Raw genomic sequence first — 15,714 nt, forward strand, 5'->3', positions numbered from 1 at the left:
GGCAGTAGCCTAGAATGGCAACCAACCCGTGTGTCATTCCCAACTGGGAGGTGACTTCCGTGGAGGCTGAAGGGGCCCGATTCGTGTGGCGGGGAGCAGAGTTGTGACAACCTGCTCCACAAAGGCAAGGGAGGTGGAGGACGACGCCTCCTTCCCCACCGTGTGCTGGGGAAAGCCCAAGTGATGCAGATCCCGCTTCCCTACCCTCCCGATGGCCTTTGTGTGTCTGGCTGTGAATAAGGTCCCTCCCTCCTACCCACCCACCCACCCTGTAAGAAAAGCCCCCTTCCCCAGATGCCTCTCTCTCCGCTGTTCCTGCAGGGCGGCTGGGCGGCCGGCTAGGCCTCGAAGTGAAGCGGCGGCCCCGCTGGCGCCTCCCGCCGTCCCGCAGCGGGCGAAGCGCAGGGGAAGCGAGGCCGAGGCCGGCCGCCGCTCGGGCAGGAGGGAGGCGGCAGCGAGGCCGAGTCTCGGGCAGAAGCGCCGGCGGCAGCCGCGGCCCGAGGCCGGCCCAGCGCGCCCGTCGCCCGTCCTGCCGGCGCCGCGATTGCCGCTGCCGGGCGGCGGCGGCGACGGCGGGGTCACGACGGCAGCGGCGGGGTCAGAGGGTAAAGGTCGCTCCCCCAGCATCCTCCGTGCGGGGTGCTCAGCCATCTTGGATCCTCGGGACAAGAAAATTCATGCGGTGAGTTCGGCTCTATTATTCTTCCCCCCGCCGCCTCCTGACCCGCTGCGGCCCACCCGAGAACCCTGCGGGGGAGTCCGCGGGCGCCCGGGGGAGGCTTCCCGCCGGCTCCGCTCCGCTTTGGGCTGGCCGGGGCCGGCCTCATCCCGCTCGGTTTCCGTTTGCTTTTGTCTCTCTGAGGGAGAGGAGAGGAGAGGAGGGGAGGGGGGAGAGAGAGAGAGGGAGAGGTGTGAGGGAAAGAGGAGGGGGAAGAAGGCGGCGCGGCGGCGGCGGCGCAACGTCTGAGTCGGGCGCGCAAGAACCGCCGGGCCCGGCCCGCTCGCCCCTCGGCCTCCCCTGCCCCGGTGCCCAGAGCAGGGGGGGAGGCCCCGCCGCGGGAGGCGGCACAGGGGAGGCCGCGCTCGCCAGGGCCAGGGCCGCGTCCTGCCGCTGTTCCGGCCGCTCCTCCCCTGGCCCCTCGGCTTCCTTTCCCGCTCTCGTCGCCTCCGGCTTGGCCTACTTGGCGGCGGGCTCGCCTTTTATGCCGCTGGAGTGCGAGCGCAGGTCGGGGCCCGCTGCCGAGCGCTTCGTCCCCCCCTCATGCCTGGGGCTCTGGGTAAGGAACCGATGGAGCGGCTTCCCGCCGCCTCGTTGCTTCTCCTCTCCCCCCCCCCACCTCCTGCACAGGGTGGTCTTTCTTGGCGGGGGGGGGGGAAGGGAGCCTTTGCGGCCTTTTTGTAGCCCCCCCCCCAGCGATAAGGACAGCAGGGCCAGCTTGAATAGGGGTGTTCCCCCCCCCTTCGTTGCTTGTTGCTGCCTCCGGGTTCTGCACAGAGTCCTCTTCCGGCCCCGACGATATTTGCAGAACAAACTTCAAAACCAGGCTTTGCGCGCTCCAGCCTCTCTTGGCTGATGTGCTGCGGGGATGGTCCGTGTTTTTGTTTGGAGAGTTGTTCGCTTCGATGCGGGCGCTGCAGCTAGCTGGAGATCAGTTGATAACGGGGATGGGGGTGGGAAGTAGTGAACTGGCAAATCTCTCCCCCCACCTCCCCCGGAAAATGCAAGGCGAACCCTTTGTTTGAGTCCAGGCTGTGTGCAGTAACGTGGCCGGACCTGTCACGTTGAGTGAGCAGGAGAAGTGGGGGTTTGGGGAGACTGAGGGGGGTATGTCCCATCAAGACAGCTGGCTTCAGATGTTGCGGTGGAGTTTTCCTTACGTGTTTGGTGTTTAAAGTGTGGAGATTGGGCCTTGTATGTAACACACTTTTCTTCCTATAGATTATATGTTATAACCCAATAATAGTGGGTATGCTTGAGCCCCCCCCTCCCCATCTGTTGCTTTTAAAACATTCTTACTCTTCCAGTAGATATCTGTGATGCAGCATCTGTAGATATCACATTTTAGGAGCTTGGTGTTGATATAAAAATTATAGGGGAGGTTTAAAATTCCAGGTACTTGATGGCATAGGTACTAAACAACCCAGTTTTATGCACAGTTCAGATGTGTAATCCAGTTGCTTTCAGTAGGCCTAATGCTGCTATATGGTTCTGAAATATGCCAGCCTATCATACATTTGCGGACTCTTAGTAATCTGTGGTATTGCTTCAGTCCTAGATTTGTTTTTCCAGGAGAATGCAGTTCAAGTTTTATTACATATTAATTGCTTTATACTTTTCAAACACTCAGGACATTTTTGGAGGAAAATGTGAAGTCAGTGGTATGGATACTTCCATCTTCCTGTGGCTCAGGTGGGAGAAGGAGTTATCTTACCCAATATTCCTTCTTTTCTGCAGCCCCTGCCATGTTTGTCCTTTTATGCATGTTGTTCCCATGTTTTCAGATATTGCCTTTGTGGGGGCAGGGAGTCCAAAACTGGTCCCTTGTTCTGTAACCAGAAAATGGGTAAGATAAATCTGGTCTAATGGGTAAACAACATTTTTAAAAGTGTAAAGAGGAACAGGTTATGAAATTGACCAAAACGATAGAGCTGGCAAAACACCCACCCACATACAAACAAGCATTGTTGAAAACTATGGTCATTTTATTTACTATGTGGAAAAGAAAAAAGCAATGTCTGATATTCCTGAAATGGGAATTTGACATTAGTCTTTAACCTTAAAGATGCTTTGATTACATGCAGGAATTGCGGGGGGGGGGGGGGAGCTCATTGAGAAAAATCCACTTTTAGAAAAGGTTGTACATTCTTCCTGTTAACGCATTCACTCACAACATTAAGGGATAAGTGTTATTCACAAATCTAGTTACTGAAAGTTAAACAAAGTACCTGTTTTCATTGACTTTCTAATATGACCTAAAACTTTGGGCAGACATTGATTGTCACTTTAATATAATACAATGGAAAGTTAAAACTTTTTCCATTTGATGAAAGTGGTCTGAAAAATTATTAAATGCTCACATAACTGAAATCTTGTTCTTCAAATGCATAACAGATATTTTGATACCATCAACATAGGTTTTCCAGGTTTCCTAATGGAATGGATATATCTGCACAAAACTTTGGGTCTTTTTCTCTTATCCGAGTAAGCTACACAACTTGTGTATTCAACGGAAGTAATTTTGCAAAATAGTTATACATTTATAGATGAAAAGTGGTGTGATAAGCATACTAATTGTTAATTCTTCAATATACATTCCTTTATAATGTGTCTGACAATCCCAAGCATATGCATTGTTAACTGAGGTCTTTTCTCTTTGATTGAGACTATAGTTCTGTTTACACTTATCTGGGAGAAAGTTCCATTTAACTCAGTGGCAAGTGGTTAAAAACTTTTTTGTTTGATCCCTTATCTAAACAAGGTGTGTTGGACACATATGTCTTCATAAGAAGCATCTTCATCTGAAATATAATCACTAATATAAAATTGAGTGTATTTGAAGGATCCAGAGTAAGTGTTCCAAATTTTCTCATACTATTACTGCCACACATTCCTTCTGTTATTTTCCTTCATAACATCTTATGGTGATGAATTTATCTTGTTCTTTTAAAAAAGGAGAGATGTTTGAGGTCTTAAACCAGGTTTTTAAAATTATAGTATCTAATATATAAATTAATCCAAGAGTTTATATTAAGAATAATTCCAAGAATTATTGTCTGTGGCTTTTCAGAGTGGTATGTGTAGTTGATGCTTGTAGTGATATCAAATATTATGAGTAGCATGTTGTTTGCAAACTTTCCTACATGGAAGTACTTTATAATGTTTGAAGCAGTTCTTGGTGTCTGTTCTCTGAAATTTCCCAGCACTTCCTGGTTTAGTTATGGTATCTCAGTACATAGTCTGACCTACTCGACTAATGACATTTCATGAGGCTACAGGAAATAAAAGCTGTTTGTACTTCCTCACTCACTGGAGACTTCTCAGAAAACAATCTGAAATTGAAAGAGGACTGCATTATTTGAAGATCAAATAATTTTGGTAAAGTTGCATTCATACTCTTACAAGTAGCTGAAAAATCTGCTGTCTGATGATTTGCATGGGATTTATTGTTCAGAAAGATTATCTGTGAATAAGGGCTTCTCATTTCACTTCAGAGTAGTGGATAATTCAATGCAGAGTTCCACCATATTCAAATGGTAGACTGTATTTGGGCTCTAGTGTTTACCTTTTTAAGGTAAACTGAAAGACCTTTAAAGTTTGGGTTGATACGTTTTAAAAATACTTACCGGTAATAACTCAGCCTTTTGAAACTAAAATATCCAAAAGGTGTGGTCTTGTACAAAGTTCCACCCATCAAAACCCATGGATTTTAATGGAGTTAGAATGGGGTATGGGCACTTTACGCGTACATATGTCTGCCTAAAATTGCACTGTAAACTTGGTACTTTTGTTATTTTTAGTGATTTTTCAGAAGCTCTTAATTTTTAATCTCTCACTTCTGAGATGTTTTGGGGGTGCACGTGGGCTTTAACCCCATTGTATCCGGAGGGTTAAAGCCCTCTGCGAGAGAATTATCTACCACCAGTGAGCTTTCTAGCAGAGTGGAAATTTCAGTCTCACAGTGGGGTCATAGTCTGATTCTCTAGACAGTGTACTATACAAATTAAAATCTAGCAGCCTAACTTTATGCAAAGTGTTGGTAATTTTTTTTAATTGCAGAGGTTTCTCATTTGAGACATTGAAACATTGAGCTGTCTGGACTAAGGTGGTTGTAAGCTTCAATGAAATTATTCCCTCTGGACTTCTGTTATGAAGGCTTGGTATGCATAGAACGCTACTCACTAAAGGGCTGAAGTTGGGTACACTATTTAATATTGAAAATCTTTGCAATCTTAAAATTGCAATTTAATATTGAAAATCTTTGCAATCTTAAAATTGTTGATTGTTAACATTGAATACAACTCAGTGAGAGAAATCATATCCATGGAAATTCCCTATTGTAATGGGATTGCTCAAGGTGGGACATATGGGAATATGCCAACAAGCTAGAGGGGAAAAATGGCATCGAGCTGTTAAAGGTTTCATGGACTGTATCTGTTTCATGAACTATATTTTGTGTTGAATAGTCTATTTTTCTCTCCCACAGAGATAAAAAAAATGTTGATCCATTTAGAAGGTAGTTCTTGTGTATGACACATGACCTTGAAATGGGCTAGAGTTGTTAAGTTGCATAAGAATAAAAAGGAGCAAACTGTAGGTGCTAAGGAAGTGCAGGGCAAATAATATCTAATAAAATGTGGCAAGAGAAAATTCTTTTATGCCTTGGAAGGTTGGGAAGGACTTCAAAATATCTCACTAACCACATGTGTATTTTTATTACATTAGGAGTATTAGGTGGAAAATCTTTCATGTTCTTTAATAGATTATATAACAAATATACTCAAAGCTAAAACATATAGCTAAAGGATGCTTTATTGCTAATGTAGTTATATACATATGCTGGTGTGTAAATTTTACTTGAGGCATCAGAGCACACTCAAGTCAAAGTTAAATACATTTAATTCCTTTTTATTAGGGATTAGGTATTTGATCAGTCAAATGTAATTTGGTTTCTTGTCTAGTCAGATACTGTCATATTTGGATCCTGTATTTTAAGAACATTAACTTTTTTTAGAAAACCACAAAGAACCACTTTGATAGTGTTGATACAATAATCACAAATGAGTTAGCTATGATTTGCCCCTGATGCTGCAGGGCTAGAAGACAAGTAGGCCTTGATACCAAATTATTCAATAATGAACTAATAAGTAAGCTGCCCCCTATACTGTGATGTTCTCAGCTTCATGGACTATTTCACAACGAATGTTAGACATTTAATCAGTTGATTTCAACATGAATTCTAAAAATAGTTAAATCTTACCACCCTGAAATTGAAGGAGGGTTGGCATACTCCAACTCAAATAATAGGCAGTCAATTAAACAATCCAACTGGTGTGCCAGCTAGGGCTACCAACCTTAAGGTGGGGCCTGAAATTATAGCTGATCTCCAGACTACATAGATCAGTTCCCCCAGAGAAAATGGCTGCTTTGAAGGCCAGACTGTATGGCATTATACCCTGCTGAGGTCCCTCCCCTTCCCAAATCCCACTCTCCACAGGCTCCACCCCAAATTTTAGGAATTTCCTAAGCCAATGTTGGCAACCCCAGTGCCAGCTCTCCTTTATTTTCAGTGGAGAAGATTGGAGTATGTTTTTAGCTTTCATGTTGAAATCAATTAATCAAGTGTTGCTTGAATGATGTCCTCAATTTTTCTAAAAATATAGGTAAATGTTTGTATAACGATGACTATATAGGTTTCCTGCTGGATCTTGTAGACGGTTTTTTATATTAAAAAATCCGAGCAGCTAGCTTCATATCAGATTTAAGAGATGCTCCAAACTGTACAGTGATACTGGTAACTAAATCTGTAGTTTGTTGATTATATTATGTTTCTCCATTATTCTCCCTCTAAGATGCTCAGAGCAATGCATGTGGAAACTCTCTCCTTCCTTCTTTATTCACAACAATTCCGTCAGGTAGGCTAGACCAAGAAAGAGTGACTGGGCTGCAGTCACCTAGTGAATTTCAGATTGTGTGGAGATTTAACTAAAGTAACCGTAGTCCTACTGCCACAGTCTAATCTCTACACCACTCTGGCCTTAATCTGTTATTAATGGTGCAATTGTCAATGTACATCAGAAAAGGTACCGCTTAGACATAGGCAGTGATCTAAGCTTGTTTAAAGGGGAGTAAATCCTCCAGCTTCTGAAGGGCTTCTGAGTAAACATTAAAGATGTGAAAGCCTGAGGGAAAAATAGAAACCTTCTTGAGGAAAAATATATACTCCCCCCCCCCACAGTTATTTGAAGTCTGAAATGGAACAATTGGAAACTGGGTGAGAGGGGAGGTATTATTAAAAACTTTTCTGGAATCTTTTTCTGGAATCTTTTTCTGAAAAATACTTCTTAAAGCCTGTATTTTTGTTGCTGCTGCTGTGCATCCAGCTCACACTGCCACAGATCTTTGTTTTAAGATTCAAAGATAGCAATCAGATGTTAGTACTGATAACACTGCCGACTACATATGACTGGATTATAAACTGGCAATGCATTTTGGCTGTGTTGTTTCTGAAGTACTTTAAAATGTTGCAGAGTAGAGAACATCTTCATGGTTTTGGTGCAGCATTGCAACTTGGGAGCCTGCCAAGCATATTGCTCATGCAACATGGTGGCAAAAGCTCTATAAAAGGTTGGCTCTGATTTCATTCTTCTTCCTTGTCTTGAATTTCTCCTTTTGCATCAAATGAGAGAAACATATTTTAAACAATGCACAAAATCAAAGAACAAGCTTAACATGTCAAAAGAGTTGGGAAGTTTTTTCCCCAGTTGATGCAGTTCCCATGTCTTGAAACTTGAGTGAAATTCAGATTATTTTCAGAGTGAAAATGGATTGTTGAGATAGATTCTGGTTACAGAACTGAAACAAGGATATATTATTTACTGAAATGTAGTGAATTCAAATTTAAAAGTATGGTTAATTTTGTCTCTACTGTCACTAGGACACTTCCTGTGTACAGTGGTGATATAGCAGTGAATTCCTCAATAGCAGTATAAAGTGTAACATCCATATTTAAATGTTATAGGGTTGTTTGTTACCTGAGCTTTTATACTAAAAACGAGTTCTTTCTATTTCTGCATAAAAATGCTAACGTCTGCATACTGTTCTAAACCCAGATTATAATACTTTCTGTTTGCTTAATAGTTTATTTTTTTACAGCTTTTTAAAGTTTTCCTCTTGCTTTCCCAACAGGTAGAGTATAAGCTAGACTTGTTAGATTCAAGTCCAGTAGCACCTGAGATACCAACAAAAGTTTCAGGTTGTAAACTTTCAGGAATTAAAGCTCCCTTCAATGGGCTTAGAAGGGTGTAACTGCTTAGGATGGCACTGTTTGGGTGGAGCTACTTGTACTTTTGACTGTAATGTTGGGTAGATATACAATTATTGTTTGTATGTGTCAGAGCTATTTGGATATTTTACCATTAGCAATGATGCAGTGTAATGACAAAGGTGTTTATACTAATTGTGACTAACTGCTAAGACTCATATTTAGCATACTGAAGGTTTTTTAAGTACTTTGTATATTTCAGCGTCCCACTCCAATTCCTATTTTTTTACATCTCTAGCTGGAATTAGTAGAATTTAGTGGGGAGGGTTATTACTGTGGCCCGCAGGAGGGGCATGCGGAAGAAAGGCTTCTGCCTATTAAATATGCCTTGGGGTTGTTAAAATCTTTGCTTGGAGTTTACTAATAGAATGTTCATGTGCAATAAAATCCTGGAGTAGGTAGTACAGTGGTTCTTGTGCTCTGTTGTACTGGGAATCACCATTTGGTTTGTTTGTTGTTTGCAGACTCTGTGGGAGAACACTTGAATGATTTCAGTATTAAAGTCCAGTTGTTTCTGTAGTTGTACTTTGCTTCAACCAAGAAATCAAGGTGGAGGGAAAAGTACTGCATGTAGACATGCTAGGTTGGTGTACAGTCAGCACCCCCTTTGATATTCACTGTACAGTCCCTCAGTATCCTGGGTCTTATGGATGGTCAAAACTATTTTACAGTACTTCAAAATTACACATGGTTGCTAGAGTTTGTAAGACTGAAATACAGAAGTTATAAAGGACCAGAAAGGTAAAGGACTTATTGCATGAAGTCTGGAAAACAACAACAACAACCTTTCTCTTCCTGCAGTATGTTGAGAGGAGACTTAGTCTTGTTTGTTGTGGTTTAGTCTTGATTGTTGTTTTCCCCCAGACTTCATGCAATAAGTTTCCTGGTCCTTTATAACATCTGTGTTTCAGTCCTACAAACTCTAGCAACCATATGTAACTTTGAAATACTGTAACAACAATCTTTAAACACTTGGAAGTGGTTTTAACAACACAACATTTTGACTATTCCCTTGTGTTTCTTACTGTGCTAGTTTTCTGCTGCAGGGGTGGTGTGTGTAGGGGAACAGTTGTAAATGCTTGCAATCTGAAATGGTATAGCCTATTTTACCAGCTCCAAATTCTACTATTTTTTCCTATATGAGTAGACCAAGTCAAAGCTGACCATGTTGAAGCAGTGTTATCTCCTATAGAACCAAGGCAGAAAAACGCACTTGACTTTTCTTGCTTCCTTCCACTTCACGCATGACAGATCTTTGCCTTTCATGGGGTCTTTTTCACAGCCAGATTCCTGTTTTCAAAGCTTAAGATGCCTGGGGTGAAGTCAGTTGTGTTATCTCCATATTTGTGTTATAGCTGCCTGTTAAAACCATTCCAAAGTGTTTAAAGATTGTTATAGCAAGTCTGCTCTCAACACACTGCAGGAGGACAGAGGCTTTTCTTGCAAACTTCATGCAAGAAGTTTCCTGGCCTATTGCTTTCCATTCTGGAATTCTCTTCACTTGGATCTATTGACTTCCTTTCATACTTTGAAATTACCATTTAAGCTGTCTGCACTGCTGAAAACAGGCAGTATGGTTTAAGGTTTACAAATGTAAACTAAAAGAGTTTGCATCTTCATCATAGTGCATTTTCTTTTATTTTCTTGCCGTCAAGTCACAGCTGACTTATGGCAACCCCATAGGGTTTTCAAGGCAAGAGACTGAGAAAGTGGTTTGCCTCCCTGTCACGCCCCTGGTATTCCCAGATCCTAGTCCAGCACCTTAACCACTACAACACACTGGCTCTGTAATTTTCTTAAGGATTAATAAATAATGTATCAGCCATCGCTTTTGGTCCCAGGACCACAGTTTAAACCACCGTACTAGACTAAGTGGCGTTATACCCTTCCAAGTCCATTGAAGTCAATGACTTAGACGGGTGTAACTCTGTTTAGATTGCACTGTGAGGCTGTATTCAGATGAGAACAGAACTGAATAAAATGGAGGAGAGCAGTGTGAGCTGCTTTGGGTCCCCATTAGGGAGAAAAATGGGGTACGAGTGAATTAAATAAAGACCTTTGCTCTTCTCCTTGTGTACTGTTCCAGTATTTAAAACTTTCCTAGTTTAAAATTAATAAGTTTATCATAATATCTGAATTAGGTGCTTTAACTAATTATGGTTTGTTTCTTGAATGCATATGAGGATTCTAAACCACTGTCTAATCTTGATTTATAGACCAGAAACAAAAACTGGTTCTAAACCAGGTGATCTTCAGTCTTGGTGTGCAAAGGAGAGGTATCATATGTCCTTGTGCATTTCATTGTTTGTGCTCATCACAAACAATTTGTTTCACATTTGAATGTAGCCTGTATAATTGGCATTCCACAGAGCTAGCATGTTCTTAAGGCATTTTGTGAAGTTAAAATTTCCTGTCTTGCGCTTGGAAATATTTTGCTTATGATTAACCATAGTGTGGGCTGAAGTCCACAACAACTCTTCCAATTGAAATGAGACAGTTTTCTCATCTCAAGGAAAATAAGAAGACATTGAACCTGTTAAGCCAGCAGAATACTTTTGACTCAGTGGGACTCACTCTGTGACTCTCAGAGAGCCAACTTCAACATTACCACAAATGAAAAAAGCCACATGAGTACTGTATTCCCTGTGCACCTCCCCAGCAAACACACACTTACAGTAATACTATTAATATTAAATATATAACTTTTTAAATTATCAGATTATTTTTCAGCATGTAGACTCCACTGTTGAACCTTTGCCAGCCCCTGTCTATCTGGAGTGAGGGGAAGGACTGCCCTGTCTGCCTCATTATTCTCTCCTCAGAATGAAGGACAAGGATCCTGGAGCAGAACAAGCTGGCTGTGGAGAAACGGTAGTAAAACAACCACCACCTCATTGGGGCCAGCTTGCTCTTTTTCTGGGTGGCTGCTATGGTGGTGTTACACTCTGTTCACCCAGCAGCTTTCTAGGAGCTGGGATAAGAGAGCAGAGGTTATGGAGAAGGATGGGGAGTTGTGCGAGAGGGTGGGTTCTTTGCCTCCATCCAGTGATATGGGTTTTCCAGTAAAATTTAAATTGGACAATGTTCCTATTCAAATATAAATAAACATTAAAATAATTTTAGCAAAAGGGAAATGTGCCATGTACAACCTGGACCATGTACGAACACTGGGATTTGTCCATACTTCATATTCCTCATTTAGCACAACAGTCCTGACAACTATAGATGAACACACCATATTTACAAATGTGGGCTGGGAAGTTTTCCAGCCTACATCAGTGCTTTCTGCTTACTTGTTCTCAAGTCCCTGCAGCCACAGCTATTTCAAGGTGGAAACCACCTTCCAACCACAATGACCTTGCTCATTTTCTTGGAAATTGGGTGTGTGCCACAGGTGGCTCAGAAGCCACTGAGTGAGCATTGCTGTTCTGCCATATTGGGATAGTAGGACAAAGTAATGTGTTTCCAGCATAATGTGCATTACATAGCCAGAGGAAGGTGGAAGATAAAAAAGTGCCAGTAGTCATATGGTTGCACTAATTTTCACCAATTTTCCCCCTTTCTCTGCAGATCCCCACTAGGCTGTTCCTGAAGGTCCACTTTCTCTTTTTCTGGCTGAGAGGGGCAGGGTGGCATGCAAGGATCAGGTCTTGGGAGAGCCCTGAGAAAAGGTGCCAGTACCGTCACCCCCCCTGCAAAGGGCCTTGGCTAGGGGTGTAATTCTGCATTGTTAAATATTCTATCTTGTTCTGTACTTCGTCTCACGTGTTAATAGGCTGGCTGTGTAATGCTGTTAACGAAGAATCAGAATATCATATGTAAGGAAGGTGCATTGCATTTTTATTTTGAGCTGTGCAAAGAGGCATTTCTGCATTTGTCTTGCCTAACCAGCTAGTAAGACTGGAGCAAATTAGGTCTATTGTTTAGCACTATTTCTTCTACTGGTACGTTTCAAACACACTTGTATCACTGCCCATGAGTGGGTGTAAGATTTTTCAGCACCACCTAATAATTAAGAGTAGAGGTATCAAAACATACATTTGGGGAGGTTTGTGATTTTGCACCATCTTTTTACATCTTTAGTTTTTCTTTCTGATTGAACACATGAAGCCTTATGCTGAGACAGACCATTGTCTTTCAAGAGCAGTATTGTCTACTGTGGTACTGGCTCTTCTAGATTTCAAGTTGAAGTCTTTAATGTCACCTAGTACCTGATCCTTTTAACTGGAGATGCTGGAGATTGAACTTGGTACCTTCTGCATGCAAAGCAAATGTTCCTCCCCTCCTGATGATGCTTAGTTGAAGCGTGGGGTGTTAAGATGCTTGAGGAGAAAATATCTTACATGCTAGGGAATGCTGTAGGATATTTGGAAGTAATCAAGTTTCATAATTGTAGGCACTGTCCTGAAAAAAACCTGAATTTATTTACTTGATTTACACCCTGCTTTTCTCCCTGATGGAGGTTTAAGTCATCTCTTTTCCTCTATTTTATCCTCACAACATCCTGGTGAGGTAGGTTACACTGAGAGAGTGTGACTAGCCCAAGGTCACCCAGCAAGCTTCCATGGCAAAGTGGGGATTCAAACCTGGGTCTTCCAGGTCCTGGTCTGACACTCTAACCAGTCTTCCACACTGCCTCTCAAATGAATGGTTTATTTAGTGGGTGGTTATTCATCATGTAACCAATGCTTAATGGGGACATGTACATACATTTTGCTCATTTAAATTGTACCTTAATTACAGCATAAAGATTTTTTTTTTTTTGTAAATTGCTTATAAGTAGTTACCCACAAGTTCATTGATCTCAACAAGATTTAAAATCTGAGTTCTGAGTTATGGCAACTGTGTTGCATTTAACTTCCAAACATTTTTGATACCATGTGGCAGTTACTGAATATAAGTGATACATAGCTTTGAAAACGGAATTCTAAAGCTGGAGAAGGGAACTGCAGCGAAAAAAACAGGTACATAGGCAAAATTAGAAGTGTTTCAATTAATACGTCATGGTGTTACGTCTGTATATATAAATTCTGCTAAATCTATAGACTGACTTCAGTACATATTGTTGTTGCAAGAATTCTCTATGTAAGAACAAGAATCAAAGCTTTCTGCAGAGAACTGGGACTGAATTTACACAACCCTAAACAGAGTTACACCCTGGGTTAATAAGAGTACAAGTCTGTTTAGGATTATATTGTAAAAGCACTTCATATGACTGTTGACATGAATAGTCAGTTTTCTGAAAACCTTTGACTTTTATTTACTGTTGCTAAACTCTTAGGCAGCACTCACATGAAAGTGACTGAGGTGGCAATATTATGCATATTTACCTGGGATAAAGCCTGGATAATGCAGTGGTCTCTGTGTAGGATTGTACTGTGAGCCTTGTTTATTTACTTATTTATTTGGCTTATATGCCGCCTTTTCCCAAATTCTGGTTGGGCCCAAAGCAGCTCACATCATAATACAGTTAAAACCCAACAATTTACAATTTAAAACCACATAAATTATTATTAGGAATGAGTTTGTTGCTTAGCTGATCTTCTCTATATCTCCAGTAAAAGAGTGAATGATCCTGGAGTCTGTTAGTCCTTCATTTCACTGAAGTAAATATGTATATGAACATGATCAGATATATCAGGGAGTACTTCATCACAAAATAAGTATATTTTTTTGATCTGGGATTTACATGTCAATTTTAGATTGGTTTTTGAATTGCATCCAAGAACACAGATCCTCAGTGTCTTGCATGAATCCATGCCCAGCATGTTATTGTCATACACCCATGCATACAGAAATACTTTCCTGACAGCCATCTTTAAACCTGTGCATCTCAAAGGAAACAAGGTTATTGCTCCTGCTTGACTTGACTTGTGTCTGTTCTTACTAGTTGCAAGGGACTGACACTAAATCCAGTCTGTCTAGTTGTAATCTAAGAAGCTTCTGGTAAGATGCTATGAACTCAGTGAAAAATTGCTGAACCAAATTTGTTTCTGTTCCATGTTAGCACTTCATAGTCAGTGTGCTTTTAAAATCAAGTACCTCTCTTGAAATTCTTGAGCCCCTTCTTTGAACTATAATCCTTCCTTCTGGTGTGTAAATTATTTTCCTGAGAGATTAATACAGTATGGATGTTTAAGAAGGAAAAAATATTTAAACCTGCAGTTAAAAACAACAACCTGTTGTTTACATTGTGTGTAATGCTCAAGATCATAATTGTGGACAGTTCTCATAGTGCATAAAAGTACGCAACAGGTTGCTGGCTTCTCAATTGCTAATGCTTATCATGATTGTAAAATCATTAATGTCCAAGAGTGGAGTATAATGAGGTTGGTGTAGTAAAAGTTGCTACTGCATAGGCTGTGTAGAAGACATTTAGTTTAAAATATATTACATTGTAGAGTATAATATTTATATATAAACTCTTAAGGAACAATTCTAAACACATTTATTCATAGGTTCATCCCACTGATTTCAGAATGACTTACTTCCCATGGAAGTTTGGTTACACTGTTGTCAGTCCTGCTTCTAATAATCCCAGTCATATTCCTATCTGTTACTTCAGTCTTTTGCTTTCTGAATCCTATTATCACTACAGTTTTTTAAAGTAGTGACTAGAATTCTTCTGTAATGTTAACATAATTGCTATACAAAACTACATTCAGTACAGAACTCCTTGTTTACACCTGCACTCTAATTAGAGCACTCCCTACTTTGGTTAATGTAAGCTAATGAGCAAACGATTTACTTTTGGACTTACGTGTTGGACTGACTTAACTTTGTTTTCATCACATCCTTTTGTTTCTGATTCTGTGAAGAACATGACTTTATATGTGTTGGTAGTAAGTTAGATGATAGTACTAAGGACAGAAGAGGGTGAGAGGTGGCCCTTGCAGTTTCTGTGAGCTTTAAAGCTGCTTGGAGTGTAGAGCTTTGTGTGACAGCATAATCAAGAACACTCGTTTTCCCCACCAGGACCTGATTGGTAGTGACCACAAATTTTGACTGGCTAACTTGTAGACCCTCTGGATGCAACTTTCTTTTTAAAGTCTATTTCTTTTCTCATGAGACATCTTCATTGTATTCATGTCTGCAGTACTTTTAGGAAGCACATTTCAGAAATCCAGGCTCTCCTTTTTCAAGATTTGAGGCCCTTTCTAGCAATGCACACGTTTACATCTTTGGGTGCTTCTGTTGGCATAGTATCTCTGCTTGCAAAATGTAAATGTTAAATATAGAGATTTTTGCCTACATGTGTGGTTCAGCAGCAAATAAAGAGGAAAGGTTTACTAAGATTCACATTTTCAAGAAGTTTCTCTTGGGTCCAGTGAGAGAAAATATGTTGAGGAAAGACAAAACTTTTACCTATACCTGGAATAAGTATAAAAAAGTATAAGAATAAAATCTATCAGGTTTTTTAAAAAAGATAAATTTCCTAGGATAAAAAGGGATAAAGTTCCTTTTCGGTTCCTGGATCTCAAGAGGCCAAAATATCCATTGGTTACTTCCTGCTGCTGGCTCATAAGTTTCAGGCAGTCTTTGATGACAATAGAGGGGCTTTGAGCAGAATCTCCTAAATATTTGAGGCATATTTAGTATTGCAGGTAAACGTGATGATAAAGAGGAATTGCGAAAATTTCCTTAATAAATGACAACTGCAATGCGTTGTCAT

General features: G+C 41.0%; 1 protein-coding gene across 3 annotated transcripts in view; it reads left to right on the forward strand.

The window, feature by feature from the left end:
- The first annotated feature begins 592 nt into the window (after positions 1 to 592).
- The window catches only part of CNOT2 (CCR4-NOT transcription complex subunit 2), a 72,829-nt gene continuing 57,707 nt past the window's right edge, over positions 593 to 15,714 (forward strand). The window contains exon 1 of one of the 3 annotated variants that reach the window (XM_056847182.1): positions 593 to 682. Coding sequence is in view for 1 of the 3 variants with exons in the window: in XM_056847181.1 (XP_056703159.1) it covers positions 1,203 to 1,277 (75 nt within the window). In the remaining 2 variants the exon portion in view is untranslated. Of the gene's footprint in view, positions 683 to 1,201; positions 1,278 to 15,714 lie in introns of those variants that run through there. The other 2 variants (XM_056847181.1, XM_056847183.1) reach the window with 2 other exon arrangements.

This window comes from Euleptes europaea, chromosome 3 (assembly GCF_029931775.1).
Source record: "Euleptes europaea isolate rEulEur1 chromosome 3, rEulEur1.hap1, whole genome shotgun sequence".
NCBI classification, from domain to species: domain Eukaryota; kingdom Metazoa; phylum Chordata; class Lepidosauria; order Squamata; family Sphaerodactylidae; genus Euleptes; species Euleptes europaea.